Here is a 20,137-nt window from a genome sequence, read left to right as displayed (position 1 = left end):
ACAGTACAGTTACACACATGGAGGTGTGTATATAGTATGTGTAAGCAGTTAACAGAGAAACCAGTACTGAATACATCTTTGGAAGTGATTACTTATGGGAGCAGTTTAGTGAAATGCATATTCTGCTTGCTTAATCCAATGTTAACAGGCAAGTAGAAAACAAATAGTTTAGTAAAAGAATCAGGTCGAAAGTTTAATTAGAGGAACTTCATAGATGAGAAATAAACAGGCAGAAGTCCTGAAGGGCAGAGAGGGGCCTCTACTGCTGGGGAAGGGGAAAGAAGACAGATTCAGGGAAGGTACAGCAATATAAAGTTTCAAGTTGTATGAAGAATGACAAAGTTAAACTTTTTTAATTAAAAAGCAAATGAGAAGTTCGTATAACACAAGATAGACAAAATTCACATTACCATAGTATACAAATTGTCTCAAGCTTCAGATCAAAATATGAAGTAACTACCTCATTTCAATACATAATATTAACTCTTCTCTTTTACATTATCACAATAAAGACAATTTGAATTTATGTTTTAATTTCACCTGGAATGAAAGACCTGCCACATCCTCATAAGATTCTTCAGCACCTTCACGTTCACTCTTTCCCCTAGAACCCTGAATTCCAAGTATACTCAGAAAACTAGTACTAGAAAAGCCAAAGTCTGCAATATTTTCATACAATTCAGGAGATTTACATTGCAAGATTTAGGTCCATATCTAATCAGAGGGCAGCAGAAACTGGTGGCAAGTGATACAAATAGCATCAAGGCTTTTAAGTGTAAAATGAAAAATGTTGCTTTTCTTCCAGAGATTTTTCAAAACTTGTTGCAAAGAGAATGCAACGGACAGACAAGGGGGCAGGGAAGAATCTATCGAATCATAGAATCATAGAATCATTTCGGTTGGAAAAGACCTTCGAGATCATCGAGTCCAACCATTAACCATGCCCCCTAAACCATGCCCTGGAGTACCCTGCCCACTCGCTTTTTGAATACCTCCAGGGATGGTGACTCAACCACTTCCCTGGGCAGCCCATTCCAATGTTTGACAACCCTCTCAGTAAAAAAATTTTTCCTAATATCTAACCTAGATCTCCCGAAAGTAACATCATAAAGTTTTTCTTCAAAAGGACCCCAAGAAATTTTGAAGCAAGTAATCAAACCCACTCATTTCTCAATAAAACTTCTGTAAAATGATAAAAAAAATCTACAAGCAGAGCCTCAGTTTACCCCCTCTTCATTTACACAGAATTACTCTGTGGTATACGTTACAAAGTGAATTAAAGAATTCTTCCATTTCTTTTTCCATATGTGAAGTGATTTAGCTGACCAATATTAAAACTTGTTTTACATTTTAGTTTAAATTTCCTCTCTATGAGACAAATAATTGAAAAATTATACATTTGTATTTGATCTCATTTACGTTAAAACTATTATTCTTATGAAAAATATCACAAATCTCACAATAGGATGGCTGTTTTAAACTTTTAGAAAATCATGCTTACCTTTTCTGTTGATATGAACTGAGGCCTATAGTTGTCTCAGTCTGTAAAAGAAAAAAATAATTTTAACTTTAAGACACTGACAGCATTTTATTACCTGTGGGGAAAAAAACCCCAGCAACTGTAACAAGTTAGTAGATCAGATCTTGAAAGACAAAAGAAGAAGTTCTGATCTGGAGCAGAAAATGCAAATTGGCTTTTTCCAATTACTTAAAAGAAATTAAGCCTCTACCAAAAGACTGTTTGGCCCTGGACAAGAACTGCAGTCAGTTCCAGTGGTAGGAACTCCTACAAACTGTAAGACAAGTAGCAACTTAACAACTTAAAAATTGAGATGAGGAAAAAAGTCCAGGAAATTATAACATTGTAGGGAACAAAAAGAAAACCTAGCATAGATGTAAGAAACAAATTACAAAGAAAAGCATATAAAACAAATAACAGTCAAGCAATTATCTCACCGGTGTAATTTAACGAACTAGAAAAGAAAGAATGCTATAATCTCCGTTGGATTAGGAAACTTCATCTCCTTCCCTACTAATGATCTTCTAGCCTTTATTATTCATACCTTTACTACCACTCAGCTGGACATTACAGCTAATTACCTGAAAACAAAGAGGTTAGGTTGTCTAGGAAATTCCAACTAGTTTACCCTTGTCTAAGAAATCCCAACTGGCTTAAAAGGCTGCGTATGAAATGTCCTCCTGATTCAGCTAATGTTAAAACCTACCTGACTGAAACCTTCTGTCTTCCCACAGGATTTGGGGATCAAATCAAGGATTTCAATCCTCCTCTTAAAAACATTTCACGGCCAAGACAAATATTTATCTTCTGGGAGCAGGAAGAAAGCTTACAGGTCAGATAAAGTCTGTGGTGCACCTTGGCTCATCTGACACAGTTCACCTCTAGTATAAGGATGCTGTTTGTTTGCAAGGGGAATGCGAATTTTTCATATCTCATTTCAGAACTAAAATCAAGTCCCTCGGCTGGGCACTTCACTGATGTTTATTTCAACTACAAATTACACTTTCTTTCCTTGTTTTTCCCAAGATAAAAGTATTTTTTCTAAAAATAAATTTTTAAAAATTATCTTTACTTAAAAATTGGTTTAGTGACCCTCCAATTTGCATCAAACTAAAGAAAGCTGGAAGTCTATTATTTACCATTGTAAAACAAAGCTAATTTGTTTGTAACTTGAGGATTCATTTGCAATTTTAAACGTCTAAGCAGAGCATCAGTTAGCTTTTTTGTTTTAAAACCTCTGAAATAGAGGGGCAGACTGCTGTGCTAAAGGGACATTGCAGGAGGAAGGGGTTCACATGAAATTACACTTTGCTGTACAGCATGATCAGTGCAGTTTTTCCTCACTGAACAGAACGCTAAGAGACAGCGTAAGTTGTTTTATATTGCCAATTTTATTATAATTTAAAAATCAGCAAGTTTTCATTTAAAGTCTGCAAGCTTTCATTTAAACTTAGGTATTACATTTGTACTGTAATTAGGAAAACAGGACATTTCTTATTTTTTTATTAAAATACACTGGCTTGCAAATGTTTCCATTAAGCTTTCCTAGCTAAGGTATACTATGCAGATATTGATAAGCTTTTAGTTCAGCTTCTTAATTTCTGATGTCACCCTCCATTTTCTATTTCCAGTAAGATATAAGTAAATACTTACAACCTGCAGTGAATTGTTTCAGAATAGGAAGAGAAATTCAATTAAAATTAACAAAAAAAAAATTTAAAGTCACTTTTAGTTAACTGATGAATGCTTAAGATATGGAATGTTTTGTATCTAAAACTTCCTAGGAAGTACTGCATAACGAGTTAATTGATTAACTCCAAAATCTAAAGAATTTAATCAGAAAAAACTGATCTCTGCCTTCCATACCTTATTTTTTCCTCAGACTGAAAAGCTGAGAGCAAACCTTCCAGCTTTAAACTGCCACCCATTAATTTCTCAACTTAAGAAAATAGATAGGAAACGGAATCAAAGTGAATCAGCTGAAAGTATCTTCCCTCCATCCAAAGAGGACTTGTGCTGTCAAAAGCTCATTCAACATTTCATAGAAGCACTTGTTCAAAACATTAAGCCAGTTCACAATAGCATGATTTTATAAGCCCTACATAAAATACATATTGCTTGAGTATTTTAAAAATTGTTTTAATAAGCTTCAAACAGCTACTTATAATTACATATGCCTATTCTTATTATCTACTTTTCTATCATAAATCTGACAACCATGAATCACTGTCTATCTGCCTTTCCCATTTTCTTTTTCTTTTTTAATTTTTTATTTTAAACTACGTAACTATTGCCTACAGCTTGCAGATGTACCCATTCTCTCTAAAAGCACACCAGACTACACCTGGCTCTGCAAGAGGTGCTGCACAGCCTACTCAATAGAAACATACTAGTGCTTGCTTATGAGGACTAAACAGCCCGAGTTACTTGACTGCAGCGGAGAGGGATGCTGATCTTCACCACAGCCAGCTACCACTGATATAGGCTAACAGACAAATTGCTCAGTAAGTCTCAGCATTTATGAGCTTTCTCCACATCTCTGATGCATGTAGCAAGTGGTACACTCCAAGTGTTGATAATGAAGTTTTGGATCTGAAGATCTATGCAATACAATCAGTAAGGCAGATGTACCCCAAAATGACCCAAATCCATTTTGAGTGTTTTCTCTACTAACCGAAATCATCTGCTATTCCTCCCTACCAAACAACTGCACATATCCCTCTCTTCTTTACATAGTCATTTAAAGTCATTCTTCTGATTTCACCAGTTCCATTCTTCCATGCTGTGCATTCACACCACTGACTTTCCTGACTACTGGAGGGACACAACAAAAATTGCTAAGACAGTGTTCCTGTGAAATATTGTTACACAACTGTAGTGGTTTGGGCTGGGATAGAGTTCATTTCCTCCATAGTAGCTAGTATGGGGCTATGTTTTGGATTTGTGCGGAAAACAGTGTTGATAACACAAGGATGTTTTTGTTACTGCTGAGCAGTGCTCACACAGAGCCAAGGGCTTTTCTGCTTCTCCCCTCACCCCACCAGCGAGCAGGCTGGGGGGGCACAAGGAGCTGGGGGGGGACACAGCCAGGACAGCTGACCCCAACTGACCCAAGGGATGTCCCAGACCATATCATGTCATGCTCAGCATGTAAAGCTGGGGGAAGAAGAAGGAAGGGGGGGACGTTCGGAGTGATGGCGTTTGTCTTCCCAAGTCACCGTTAGGTGTGATGCAGCCCTGCTTTCCTGGAGATGGCTGGGGAAGCAGTGAATAAATTCCTTATTTTGCTTTGCTTGTGTGCATGGCTTTTGATTTCCCTATTAAACTGTCTTTATCTCAACCCATGAGTTTTCTCACTTTTACCCTTCTGATTCTCTCCCCCATCCCACCGGGGAGGAGCGGGTGAGCAGCTGCATGGGGCTGAGCTGCCGGCTGGGTTTAAACCACAACAACCACCAAACTTACTCTATGAAGCTAACAGGTGTGTAAACTAAACACCCTGCGTTCCTTACCAATGTCCTTTAAAGTGCATTATTTGCTACAATTAAATACAACCTTCCTTTCAGTAACTGATTTTTCTTTAGAAACATAACTAAAGCACATAATTAAACTACCAGCAGTTACCTGACAGTCAGATGATGGAGCTAACAGGTTCAGAACCTATGACAGGGCAACCAAAATAGTCATTACCAACACTGTCCCATCCTTCACAACTAGCTTTGGCTCTAACAAGACAACATGTTCTATTAAGTTTGAAATTATTCAGTAAAGTTTGTCATCTATGCTCTTAAGCATCGTAACTGGCAGTCAATACCCCTAACATCAGCCTTAGTCTAAGACCCCACCCAGGCCAACTTTTAGACAGAGGGCAGTGGAGATCAAATTTAACTCCAGAAACAAATGGAAATACACATCATTGACAATAGCTGAACTACTACATAGCCATGGCTGTAGTTAACTGTTGGGAGTTAAATTCCATGGCTGATCATACACTCAAGTTTTCCCTCCTATGTTCTGAAATTTCAGATTTTCTATGAAAATATTAGTCTAATATCTGTACCTAAAGTTTAAAATCACAAATCACTTTGGTAAGACATCATAGGTCTGAAATATAATTAAGAGCAAAAATCAAAGATCACACTTGTAAGGAAAAGCCTGGTTTTTTGCATTCAGATGTCTGTTAAGTGCAAGCAACATGACAAATTAATTTCAATGACTTTTTGTGTTTTGAGCAGGCGGTTGTTTGCTTTTTGGTTTGTTTGGGGGGTTTTTTTGTGGGTATTTTGTTGTATGGGTTTTGTTTTGGGTTTTGGGGGGTTTTTGTTTGGTTTGTTTTTGTTGTTGTTGGTTTTGGTTTTTTTTTTTTAAATCAGGGTCGATCAAGAGCAAAGAAATAGCATACCAACTTCAGCAGCTCATCAACCATAGCATCATGGAACTAAACCAAAAATAAATCTCATGTGGCAGTTTCTATAATTACCACTCATTTTTATCACACGTCAATCTTTAGAGTCGTGCAGTAAACAAAAACATACAAATGTGTTCAGTTACATGTTCTAAATACTTTTTTTAAATTTGATCTTCAAGTAAAACTGTAGACCTACTGTGCTGCATTCTGGCATGCTATTTTTCCTGTGTGACTGCACAAAACTGTCAAACAAATGCCAAGAACTAAAACCACGTACCAGATCAATCCACTATTTAAAGTGCAGGTTTTGTTGAATACTGCTGGTTTATCAGGTAAAGAGAAATAAAATTATGCTTTTTAATAAATACAGTTGGTTTTTTTCTCCTGTAAAGGATAAATCTCTAATAGAGCAGCATTAGCAAAATATGATTTATAGGAAAATTTTATTAAATCTTATCTGTATGGGAGAAGTATTACAAATAACAAAATACTACCTTGCAATGTACAGATCAGGAAGAAGGCTGCATGTGCACACTATTAATATTTCAAGAGACATAATAAGGTAAGTTACAGGGGAAAAAAATTAAAATGGATTAATTTCCTGATCCAACCAACTGCCTAACAACAAAAACTAAGGTCAGCACAGAATAAACAGTAGAAATATACAACTGAGTGGGGAAAAGAAGCGGGAGAGGAAAAAGTCCTCCCAAAAGGCTGTGTTCAGGTCTTGGAGATAGATGATTTTTAAATTAATGATTTTTTTTAATTTAAAGATAGCATATGCATTTAGGCTGTTGCTACTAACAGTTCCATGTCTTAATTTCTATCTTATATAACCCTATAACCAAAGGGATTTCAGAGTAAAGATCTTGAGACAACTTGCATGCAGTGAGTTAGAAAATTTGAAGGCAGTCAGTCAGCACCAGTTTCAAGACTTGCAACAACTTCTCTCCAGAGGCTCGAGTAAGATTTCACAGAGAATCTGTACCTGAAAGCACACCTTACAGACTCAGTACAGTTGTGGCACGACACAAGACAACAATCTTGTGCACATGGAGAATCAAAAACGGCACCTTACAGTCTGAAGGCGGTCTCTAAAGGCATACCCATGGTTGTTAACTTTAGCCAGAAAACAAAAAATCCCACCGAAAAACCCCTGACCAACCAACAACAACAAAAGAGGTTAATTTTAATGCCTCACCAGTTTGTTTTAATAGCTATTCTTCACTTCTTGGTAAGAGGTCATATTACCTAGCATTACATTCAGTCATCTAAACATAGGCATCTGCCGCCACTTGAGATTAATGTCCTAGGGCAACCTGCCTGGTCTCAGACTGACATCCAGAAGGGCACACAGTTTCTCCTGTGCGCTGTGCCATAACTGCCAGGTCCACGTAGATGTCCAAGACAGTCCAGGACATCTCAAATAGCACTGGTTACCTATGTCTAAGCAACTGATTTAAAGCCCCAAGTCTTAAACAAGGATGGCAGGGCTGGTGTGGGGGGAGCAAAGCAGGGAGGCCCTCTTAATCATGACCTGAGGTTTCTGGACACCAAATACATTTCTTTAATGTTACCAAAATTCTCAACAACCAAAGCTTTCTGTATTCCTACACAAGAGTATCCACACTAATTTAAAAGACTCTTTCAGTCTGAAAGACTCTTTAAGAACATTTTACATACTGTTATTGTATAGTAAGGCTGGCTCCTTCTTGTAGAAAAGCTATGTGCTGCTTGCTACCAAACATTGAGAGACAGCTACAAAACCGATACGTAGATGGCAGCTTAAATCTTCATTGCTGCATTCATGAGCTCTATGCTATAAGTAGGTTAATTAAAAGAAACATAATTAATGATGAATATCTTGCTTAAGGTAATGAAGAAAATGAATGCTGTAATCTGAAAGGTAGCTGAAAGTGGATTTAACTGAGTCATTCTTGCCATGCTCTTTCATGACCCAAACTCACAAAAGGAAACAAAAACATCAGTTGACTTTAGCTGATGCAACACATGCTGTTGACATAGACTTTTCAACAGTCACTTACTCCTGGGCATCAATTAATTATTTTTAAACTAAAGCCTGGTGATGGCAATTCTTCCTGTACAAGAAGAAACTGCCATTTTTTTCTGAGGAGCAGAAGGTCTTCAGCTGCTCACAAGCAATGGCAATGAACTGAGACAGCTTTTATTCTTTTATAAAAATCACACACAGTGGAAAGAAGCTCCAGAGGCCATCTAGTTAACCCTTGCTCAGGGGACGTCTGGTTAGTGCAGGTTGTTCACAGCTTTAGGCCATTGAGTTCTGGATATCTCCAAAGATAGAAATTCTACAACTTCTTTGAGTAACCTGGTCCAGTGTTTGATCACCCTCAAGTTTAAAAGCTTTTTTTCTTACATGGGTTTGGAGTATCCCATGCTGAAATTTGTGTCCCAAAGCCTCTCATACTTCCACTGTGCACAATGAAAAATCTGGCTCTTGTCAACTCTACACTGCCCACAGCAATTAAGTTTTCCCCTTGGTCTTCTCTTCTAAAGGCTGAAGAAACACATCCTAACATGAGAAGCATTCCAGCCCCCTGATCATCCTGGTACCCCTCCACTGTGCTTGCTCCAGTATGTCAGTGCTTTCCTTGTACTGGGTAGCCCAGACCGGACACAGTACTCCAGCTGCAGCCCCACAAATGGGGGGGGAATCTTCCGGCTCCACATTTGTTCATACAGTTCAGTAGGCTGGGGGCCTTCTTTGCTACAAGGGTACACGGCTAACTTATGTTCAACTTGTTGTCCACCAGGACCCCCCAGGTCTTTTCTGCAGTGCTGCTCTATAGCCCATCACTGCCCAGCCTGTCCTGTTACACAGGATTATTCTCTCCCAGGTGCAGGACTTGCATTTGCCTTAGCTGAATGTCATAAGGTTCCTGTCAGCCTGCCAAAGTCCCTCTGAATAGCAGTCTTCCCTTCCAGTGTATCAACTACTTTGCCCAATTTGGTAGCATTTGCAAACTTACTGAGAGCACTCTCTATACCGTCATCCAGGCTGCTAATGAAGACATTAAGCAGTACTGTCCTCAGTACCAAGCTCCATCATGGGTAACAGACTGCCAGCTGAACTTTGTCCTGTAAAGTACACCCGTCAAGGTCAATGGTCCAGCCACTTTATTACTCACTTACGTGGTCTGTATCTTAGCAGTTTGGCTATATGGATATCAATGGAGATCATACCAAACCCCTTTTAAAAGTCAACATAGAATATGAAAATTTGAGGTAATAAACAATCAAAAAAATTTAAACTTTACACCCTGAAAACAGTATTGCTGATACACCAGAACCAAATGGTTGCCACTTCTGTTAAGATACTACTCTACCGTGCCATACAGAATGAAGTACAGATCATGCAGCAAATACTAAAATTCCTCCAGTAAGAAATCAGCATTGCTGATCTGCATATAACTCAGTCCTGTAGCTTCCTTGTGGCAAAGCCACCACAAGTCATGTTAAGGTTCTGTCTATTTGACATTTAGGACCATTGTAATTCTCATTACCAGCTTTTGTGACTAGCAGTTTATGAACAAAGACAGCAAATATGTATTAAGTATATATAATCACACAAGTTTTCTTTTTCCCCTATTTTAGCTATTCTGCAAACCAGTAAATATCAGCAAAATAATTTCTAGGAGCTCACCTGTAAAAAAGCATTTCATATACTTAAGATTATTGCAGCAAGTGTAAGTGTAGTGAGTGATTCATGTTATAAGAGAATTTGACTGAAGAGTCTTACCATTTTCCTTTCTCATTGTAGGAATAAGCTACTTTAAAAATACTACTACATAAGCAGAAGTACTTTCCAAATACTTAGTCTGAATAGAAGATTGCTCGCTCTGGAAAATAGTGGCCCCAACTACATTGTGCAGAACATTCGATACCCAAGGCAAGAGCTCTCACAATAAATAGAATGACCTGCGAAACGGTCCTTTATGAACTAAAAGCAAATGAAAACTTTGCTCTGAAAAATAAATTTTACTTTACTGTTCACTTTTCAAAATAAAGTCCTCAAAAAGTGAGACAGTATGTTGGCTTAACATGAAAGGATAAATTATTAAAAGTAACAGTTGTAGATTATTTCAGCACTCCTAATATTTGCAGATGACATCATCGCTGGGGGCTTGAAGCATCTGTCACGTCTGGACAAGGGTTCAAATAATCAGGACACACGGAGGAGATGGCCTGACACCGACAAGGCAAAGTTCAGCTGAAGGAGAGCTCAAATCTAAAACTGGGAATAACTGACTAAGTGGTACTACACAAAAGAATGTGTCTGGAGAACATAGTGAAATACAAACTATATGAGCAAACAAAATGCTGTCAAAAATTTACAATTCATTTTGGAATTACTAAAACAAGTGTTATTATGCAGGGAAGCAACTACTCCGTCCTTTCTCAAAGCCTCAGAGTACTAATGTCCCAATTAAACGCTACACTTTAAGTAGTGTGCAGACAAAAATCCAGTAAAGAAAGTTACAGGGTGTTTTTAAAAATTTGCATTAAGAAGCTATAGGTGTCTTTTAGTACAAAATTATTGTTATGAAGATGGGAAAAAAAAACCTAACAAAAAAACAACAGGAGAAAAAAAGCAGCAAAACGAGCTTAGGCCTGAAACAAATATGTACATAAGGAAACCTGTGAAAGTTAATTCTCTAGAGGTTTTAAGAACAGAAGAGTCAAGCATCTGCCAAGGGTAGTCCATCTACACACAACACTACCTGAAGTGAGGTCCATTCCAACCAAACCTATGACTCTGAAGTGCCAACCAATTATATAGACATCTGCAAATTGCCTGCTATTGAACAAAAAAACCAAACCCTATATTGCATTGAGCAATGGACAATTTACATTAATACAATTCTTACCCTGTGTTCAGGATCTAAATAAACTATTTGAAGAGTTCAAAAAGTTGTTGAGTCCTTAAGGGGACTGACTCATGTAAAGAACAGACAAAATTAGGAAATTCTCTCATTATTGTTATTTAATCCATGGGCAGAAATAGCACACATTTATTTAGATATAAACCTTTAATCTAAACATCTATGCTAAAGAATAAAATTCTCACTTTTGTTCTGTTAAGACAGAGGGCAAAGCTTCATGGTGTAGCACTTTCTAACCCACGTACCGGAAGTCCACACACAAAAAGTACAGTCTCTACCTCACTACTGTTACCCACCAGCATGAACTAATGAAATTTCCATTGCCAGTTTATTTTTACTAAATGCAAGGGGTTTTGACTTAAATATTTAAAGACTTCTGTTTTTTCAATATATAACTGTTTTAAGTCACTCTGCTCAAACCCAGTTTTCCAACATTTCATTTATCTTTTACAACAAAAGTCCTAAAATGTGATTGAAACGTGTAAGGAGTGTTTCACCAATAGTATGTAGTCCAAGTAAGTACAAAAAACAGTATCAAGAGGATATACTCTAACTGGAGGGAGGTGGCGGGAATCCCTAATGATTAAATTATGTAAGACTCAGCATTTGATTTGCCTTGCTTTGAAAGCAACTCCTTCAAACAAGAAAAGGGCTTGCTTCCACTGTAAAGAGATCACATTCGGGGGGGGGGTGGGGGGTGGGGTGGGGAATAAACCAAGATTCGAGATGGCTTTGATACTTCAGTGATTATTAATTACTTTATGCACTGAATTTTTTTTTAATATTAAAAAAGCAAAAAAAAATCACCTGAAGGCGACATAACATTACACAATACTGAGTTACTACCACATCATCATGTTTGTGCTGTAATGATGGATTACCTAAAATCAAACAAACATTTGTGAAAATTTACAGAAAGCCTGAAAGAGAAACATTCAATGACATTACAGTAGGTTTAAAACTTTAGTAACTGCTGTTCACAACATGTAAATCTAGTTTTACAACTATGTATTTGCTTTGGTTGTATTTTTTAATTGCAGTAAGTAGTCACAAGAGGTCACCATATTAAAATCTACAGGAAAAAAACCTAATAAATTGTAAGCTAGAGAAAACATGCTGTATCATTCTGATTAAAAGGAACTGGTTTCACTTACATAGGTATTTTTGGCTTGAGAGCCACAACCGTAATATAAAACATATAAACCATTTATTAGAAATTTTGTCCCTCTCGCTTTGTTTTAAATCAAATATTCAGCAGTATATTAGGATAACTGGCAGCCAAATGCAATCCAAAGCACTGCAAAGTTTATAGTGCAGCATCCAGAATTGCTTGACTTTGTCCCACCATAATACTTAAACTAATTTTCCTGTATCTGTTGCATCTTGCAATAAAGTTGGAATGATTAAAAATCTGTTTTACTTTTCCATCTTTATATGAATTATTGAGGTGGTTCACAGCAGCACCGTTACTTTCTAGTCCTGAGAACTATAGTGATTAATAGAGTGCTAAAATAAATAAATAAGTTAACTTCAGATTTGTAGGATTAATTTTAATTAGCCAAAAAAGAGAGAGAGAATCCTGGGGATAAAACCACCTAAAATGTAGAATTCAACTACATCATTTTTATCTTAAAAATTGGGCCAAGACCTGTCTGTCATTTTTATTAAACCACTGTTGTCAAACAAAATATATTCTAATAGCATATGTAAAAGAAAAGAAACTAAGCCTAGGGATTTTTTTTTCTCTTATATTTATACTGATATGTGGTATCTCCATGCAAGTTAAAGACAGATTCCCAGTCAAAAACTGCAATAATTCAGACTGTAACCACTATATGGAAAACTTCCACCATTCTACTCTATGTCCAAAAATAAGCCTACATAGATATCTATTATGACAATGTGTTTAGCACATGACATCTGAACAACTGTTTAATGAGGAACCTGGGGCTTTTTTGTTAGCTTGTTTGATGGGTTTGGTTGTTTGGGGTTTTTTGGCAAGGGGGGGGGTTGTTTGTTTGGTTTTAACTGCAACCTTTTCTGTCACCAGTTTAGATCATTTTGAAGGTTCTTATCCTTTTACATTATAATCTTAAAATCTATAGTAAGTTATTCTTGATTTACATTAAGGACCAAGCAGTGGAAGAAGGAAAAAAACCCAACCAAACAAAAAACCCAAACACCTTAGGTAGGTGGTGGAAAAAGAAAAAAACAGCTTCATAAATCTGAAACAAATAATATTATCATGAGCCCAGAACTATACAGCTTTTATATTTGTTGACTCTTCCAGACTAGATAGGAGGTAGGAATTGTAAATCAAGCACTGCACTGGTATCTAATGAAGTTAAACACAGTCATATGCCATGTGTTCTAATCATTTAAACAATCCATTGCTTGCTTTCTCCTCTCCTCTCTCTCAACTACCAGAACTAACATCATCAAGGAATTTTAACAAAAGATATTGCCAACATAAATACAATCCACAAAATGCATGCATATGAAATTCTAGTCAATAGAACTTCAGAACTACATAGCTCTAAAGTATCGAGCCATGTTGCTATATATTTCATCCCTACTACTACCACCACCTCAAAATATCAGCACATATTCTTTAGCTAACTTTTTGTCTCTTTTGACTCACGACAAAAGAAAGCTGACAGGAATGGCAACATTATACCTGAAAAAATCCATATTTGCAAGAGCAATTACCTCACTGCAGTAATTTGAACTTTCTTTAAACCCAGTGGCGACTTGGTCCCAAGGGCTGCCTTTACATTTCAGAATCTTGCAACACTTCCCAGTTCCTCTAGTTGTGCTATCCAATTGCATCCCAACTCTACATCAAGATAAGTCTTAAACACAAAGCATCTCCCATTTTTTGTAAGGGGAAAAAAAACCTGGACAAACAGACCAGACAGAACCTGTGGTAAACTCCACCAGTTCCCCAACACAAAAGATTAGGGAACCAGAACCTCAGGACACACCAAAGCATACTGTTGAAAATAACTCTAGAAGGTCCAAAAGTTTTTTGGACTTACTTATTTTTGATCCTTGTTTATTTTTAAAAATCCATTCACCCATGAGTTTCAAAAAGCTGCTATCAAAAAGCAGATGAAACATTGCTAGTTCAGATGATTTACTCAGACTACGTACCTGCAATAGGTCTCCTTCATCAAAACGTAGCATTTCTATTATGCCATCTGACTGGATGAAAGCTGCAAAGAAAAACAATAAGTATCTTAACAGAAAAACATTTTGTTATTAAATTAAAAAGAGCAATTTAAACATCTAAAATCTGCTGTACCCGATTTTGTAGATAGAGCTATGACAAACCAAAACAACAATGCAGAGTCTAACAGAATACCAGACACAAATCTGTGACATTAATTTTCCTCCAAGAGTTCTAATTCCAATATGTTCATATTAATAAGTACCACACTTTGCAAATCAGCCTTTTGGCATAAAAATAAGTCTAAAGTGAACAACTTCTTTTAGGTTCCCTAAAAAGACTGGCTGTACCAAGCTAACTCAGTACTTCAACCAATATGACTGACTGGGTACCTAAACAACTGAGTTTAATACATCTAAGCCCACAAAGAATTCTGACATTTACAAGCACAATTTTAGTTGCATTTATACACCTAAAATCTTAACTGTACATCTGGAAAGCCTTGTTCACACTGTTCCCTAGTCCTCAGCATGGCAACAGCTCGCTCCATCTTGACAATAACGTAATAAAACTTGAAACAGTTTAGAAGCGTTTGCACCATATGACTAAACTCCATGAAAAGTTCACACCTCAATCACATATAGGATCCTCAAATTAAGCATTCCTCCTCCACTCACTTCCTCTAAATGTTTGGTCAGGCAATTGTTCTTCAATTCCTCTCAAAATGTAGGGAATGCTACTTTCTTTTAAAGACAAAGAAATAAGGGCATTGCCCTTCCTGCAAAACACAATATTCTGTACAAGAATGAACATGAGTTAAAGGGGAAAGAAAAGTTCAAAGAGGTCTAAATTTTACTCCACAAAAGACTATTCACACACACACAAAAAAGCATGTCTTTAGGATAAAATACAATAACCTCGAACCAGAAAATTGCATTAAAAAACCCCTATAAATAACTCCTCCCCTACCCTACAACCTTTTTCCATAACTACCTTTACCATTCAGCCAGATGAAGTTGAGAGAGTGGTAACACACCCCTCCTTCCACAAAAAGGAACAACTTCAACAGGAAGAAGTTAAAGATTTCCCAGCACACAGAAGCATAGTGAGTGCTTCTGGAAGATGGAATTTGAATCCCACTCAGAAAAAGGAGATTTAAACCTTCATCTCCCACTTTGAAGGTCAGTGTTCTAACATGAACAATTATTGTAAGGTCAGCAACATTGCCACTTGGCTTTACAATGTTTTAAAAGAAAAAGTGACATTACTTTCAGAAAGCAAAAATAAGAAAAAAGCACTCTCATCAGACAGGAGTAAAGGCACCTACCACACAGAGAAACACTATTTTTGATGCATATTTGTCTCAAGCATTTCCTCACTGGCTGCTTTAGTGACACCTCACTCAGCACCCAAATTTCAGTCTGCTACTTAACATACCAGTGTTTGCAGATCCCATTCTGCATCCCTGACTCCCCTCATATTTTGATACCTTCTCCTAAAACGTACAAACTCCACAACCTTGCTTTCATATGACCAAAAGTAAAAGTTAATGTAAAACAAAGATTGCTGCTGTCAGCTCCAAAAGTCTCTTTTGGTATGCAAAAAAACCAAACAAATAAACAAAACCCCTAAACAACTAAATTTTATACAATCACCTTCCAAGCTACCATACCTCAGAATTCTAACGTTTAGTGACACAGGCTGAAAAAGCAGCCCATCTCATGTGGAAGTGTGAAAATCACCACAGAGCAGAAGAGGTGGAGCTCAGACTATAAACATGATGCACGTCCTGCAATATTAAGTGGCATGAGTGGTACTAGGCAGACATGTCAACAGTATCTTAGAAATACTTTTTTTTGTGTGTATTTATTGTTATTACCTTAATGATTTCCAGAACAAACAAAAGTCATCGTTAACCCAAGAACTGGGGGTTTGGTCAATTGTTTATATTGAAGAACTATACAGCACATAAGGCAAAAGATTAAAAAAAAAAACAAAACAAAAACAAAACAGCATTTAAACAGCTGTTATGAGATCAAGTCCTACAGCTTATGAAGAATCGGACTTTTAAAATTTAAATTACTGGAGCATGTCTATCAGTTTAAAGTTTAATCCTAGAAACATCCTAGAAACATGGATTCTTATCAATTTAACTGGCACTACATATGGAAGACATTCAAGTCACTGTTTAATTTTGTCTTTAGAATCACTCAAAAAAACCCTATAAGTGAATTGCAGTGCAAGATGTAAGAAAACGAAGCTTTGACATATTAGTTTAAAAAGCAAAGTATGACAGTTAATCACAATTTCATAGAAATATCATGCCTATCCTCTGTGCAAAAAAAAACAAATTACAGATTAGCTGATAGGGAGGGGAAATTCTCAATTTTTAAGCTAGGGAGAAATCCAGAATGAAATTACAATTTCTCATGTTATTTGATTTATTGCAAGTTTAACAATCACAACTTAATAAAAGAATTTGTCAATACAAGCACACCTTCCTAACAGTCAAAAGGAATTGCACCTCTGACGTTGGGCTTTCAGGCATTCTTTCATTTTCTAGCTTTCTGCTTTGGAAACAAAGAATACACAGCACTTGACTGTGACATCAGGCACAAACAAAAAAATCATTAGAAAACAGCTTTTTATATTCATAATTTATCAACAACCAGTAAAACATAAAAGGGTATTTCATCAATTCACAAATTCTTAGTATTTTCCCAAGGCTTTTTTCCCTGTTTTAAATATGATACACTGTAGGTACAAAGAGCAGAAAGTAGCAACAATATCCACAAGGATAACACACACAGAAGCTCACAGAAACTAGTCAAAGCTTTCTACTCAGGCAGCTTGAATGCAGGCAGCCCTTCTGTAAACCCCAAACACTCTCAGCCACTCTTCAGTTACTTCATCTCTGCTGCAACTTATGAACAAAGCAACAGATGTTACAGAACATTTCGAGTGGGTGACACTGTTAAATAGAAGTGCCATTCATCATTATATCATTTAAGAAATGTTTTCAGAAAGTAGAATGACAGTTAGTGCCAGGTGAAGTCAGACGCACTGCAAAGCTTGGCTGCTGGCCATTTCGCAGCAGTCGCATCTCAACTGAGGCTGTGATGAAGTTTCTGTGGTTATACCTTTTCCTTTGTTTTAGACTAACTTTCAAGCCTTTGTTTCTACTTTATCAGTTATTTCATCAAAGCAAGGAAATGACAAGTAAATACGTACACCTTCGCGAGACGAAAGCTTGTTTTTGCAACTGACTTCTCAGACTCTCAAGTCAGGATGAAGCAACTAGTCACCTCATTCAAATGAGGCAAAGCCAATTACATTTTAAAAAAGCTCCACTGACGAGTCATAAAGAATCACCCAAATCCCTGTAAGAGCAGCTCTCAAACTGTCCAATATGAACCACAGCGAGGACAAAGGCTTCTTCAAAGTGAAACGCAGACAGTGCCCAAAGAGCAGGCAGAATGCTTCCTTCTGGGTGTTTGCCCATTCCAGAATTAGAAGCAGTTGCTCACCATTTGCACTTCTACTACCTGAGCTAAGTAAGTTCACAAACTTCTGCAGTGCAAGTCCAAAAATAGTCTTTTCTGTCCTTTACACAAAATATGTATGTCACCAATACAGAATAGGTTATTACCAATGCCAAAAGACTGCAAGCAATTAAGTATGAGATCACTTGGGCATGCTTTATTAGGTGAACCATTCCCCATGCTGCAGAGGAAGATGACTGTTCTGCAAAGCCCCTAACAACTTATCCTGGAAAAACTTCTTCCCAAAGTCCAGGCTGATACCACCATGCTCCATTATCAGTCTAATACTGTAGCCAACACCTTAATACTCTGGAATAGTAAACTGCAGCAAATGAAGAACTGCTGACTGTGCCATTTCAGTCAACCCTGCCACATGACTAGCAACTGCTATGAGAGGGGCACTACATAACATTCGGGGTAGGAAGCATTTCAGCTGTTACAGCATGATCTGCCACTGCACAAATCAGCAGCCAAGAAGCCAAATTACACATTAGGAAAATAATTTCTTCCTGACTCTACAGGCAATTTAAGCCCTGCAGGCTGATTATAATAGTTATTAGTCAAACTTTAAATGTTATTAGCATGCTCATGGCCCAAAGAAGGAAAAGGATGAAGATTCATATCCACAGATCACAAGGCCAGAAAAATCAGTCTCCTTTCGTCCTCACCTACACTGAACAGAATATTTTATTCTAAGTGGTATGCACAGATCCCTCTCAGCAGAAAATGTTTATCCTTTCAAGCACCCGCAAGAAGCAAATTTATCAGATTCATGAGAATCCGTGACAATTTCAGTCACTCTCACTACTAGGACATTAAGTGATTTCAGGGTCAAGTTTTTCCAGCTTCTAGCTTGCATATCCTGGTTTCCTCTTTTCAGACAGAAGGTCACTGTCAACCGAAGTGACATAAGCAACAGCAAACACTAAAAATACTGTAAGTTTCATTTTCTATTTGTTTTCAATTTACAGCCTCTAAAATGCACCTTCTTTGCTTAAGTCAGCTTTACTATGAAAAGCTCATAAATGATATCAGAAAAAGACTATGAATGTAGGTCCTTCCACTTGCTCCAAAACACCTTTTTCTACAGAGAGCATTTTCTAAGCTTTTACAAACTCTTTAAAAAATGGCAAAACAAAAACCACCACCACAGCCATAAACCCTGCCCCCCAAACCACAGTGTAATAACACTATCTAGTCATTATTACCAGTAGATTTCTAAATGCTTTCCCCAGCTTTTTCCAATAACATCACAGTGCTTGATGGTAAACACCTAAAGTAACAAAAATGGAAAAAATAGTGGCCTAAAGAGATACTGAATTCACTTAAATTCCTCAAAGCTTAAGCAGCATCTTCTCACAAGTTTATATAGCTAGCAGCCAAATTTCGCTCAAACACATTCCTATTTTAATTCTCTGGTCCAAGCCTTTTGTATTTTAGCTTAAAATCAGAAAAGTACAGACCTATAAAGCATCAAGTAACAAGAAGAAAATCTAAGTCCTACGCTTCTCCAAAGTAAACTGGAACTTAATATCAAAAATCACTTTAGCTAACACCAGTCTTTAGATATGCCTGAATTACACAACAGAATAAATTTGCATGTAATGTGAGACCACTGAATATGCCAAGACTCTTGGTGCACAATGATAAAAAAAATTCTCCATGGTTCACAGGTTATGAGGCCTACTCTGACTGAGATCTGGTTTTTAAGGTGGCTTTGCAAGTTTTCTCTTTCATTTAGCCACTGACAATTTCTTCATTTCAATAGGAGTGTATATTTGGCATATATGCTTAGAAAAACCACTATTCTGAAATATTACTTAGTTCTGGAACAGCTACTCCACAACACAGTGCCTTCATTTATTTTTATGTTAATGATCATTATATATCCTCTTACATGCTTGTAAGAACTGTTTTCTCCCTTAACTCATCTAAACCAATTTTCTTATAAGCTGTATTTATACAGTCCAGTATCATCTAGTCTATGAATTTTCTCCACATTCTGGAAATAGTGTCCCAACTTATTAAAATAGGGACAGATCAATTATTTAAATCTCTCCTAATTTACACTAAGTTTTTTAAAAGTCCAGTTTCTAACCCTTTGTCTTAATGACTAAGCTCACTTCAAGGTAACTATAACCGCATGAGCCAATTACAATGTGCTAAATGTCAGTTGCTCCTGTCTATGTAATTGTAATTATAGCATTTGTATCACTACCGGTTAAACAGCACAACTAAAACTGGACGAGTTGGTTTTAAAGCTTTGACTGTGAATTAACTGCTTATGTGCAATCACACAACTTCAATCATCCTGAACAGTGGAAAACTGAGCAGCATGTGAAATACAGGCAGGTGGATGTAGAATGATAAAATAACATTATTACAAAAGGAAAATAACACTGTAAAAAATTAAATACCACACAGACAAAGGAAAACTATTACGCTGTAATGCACGCAACCATTTTTATCGGCTTCAAGAATAGAAAGTCTGGTGAGCCTCAAGAAACACGTCCTAGTTCAGTGTTCAACACAATAACAGCTGTTTAAAGAAAGGCCTGTTCTCCAAGATGGGAGAGT

The 20,137-nt window shown here is 37.0% G+C and overlaps 1 protein-coding gene across 3 annotated transcripts in view; it reads right to left on the bottom strand.

The window, feature by feature from the left end:
• TMEM131 (transmembrane protein 131) overlaps positions 1-20,137 on the bottom strand; it is a 100,358-nt gene that overhangs the window by 65,662 nt on the left and 14,559 nt on the right. For all 3 annotated transcript variants that reach the window (XM_052773629.1, XM_052773630.1, XM_052773631.1), the window contains exons 2-3: positions 14,003-14,064; positions 1,502-1,542 (exon numbers count right to left, since the gene is read on the bottom strand). In XM_052773629.1, coding sequence (XP_052629589.1) covers positions 1,502-1,542; positions 14,003-14,064 — 103 coding nt within the window. The remainder of the gene's footprint in view (positions 1-1,501; positions 1,543-14,002; positions 14,065-20,137) is intronic.

Source organism: Harpia harpyja, chromosome 22 (genome assembly GCF_026419915.1).
Source record: "Harpia harpyja isolate bHarHar1 chromosome 22, bHarHar1 primary haplotype, whole genome shotgun sequence".
Classification (NCBI taxonomy): Eukaryota; Metazoa; Chordata; class Aves; order Accipitriformes; family Accipitridae; genus Harpia; species Harpia harpyja.
This window is presented reverse-complemented; position numbering and strand designations above follow the sequence as displayed.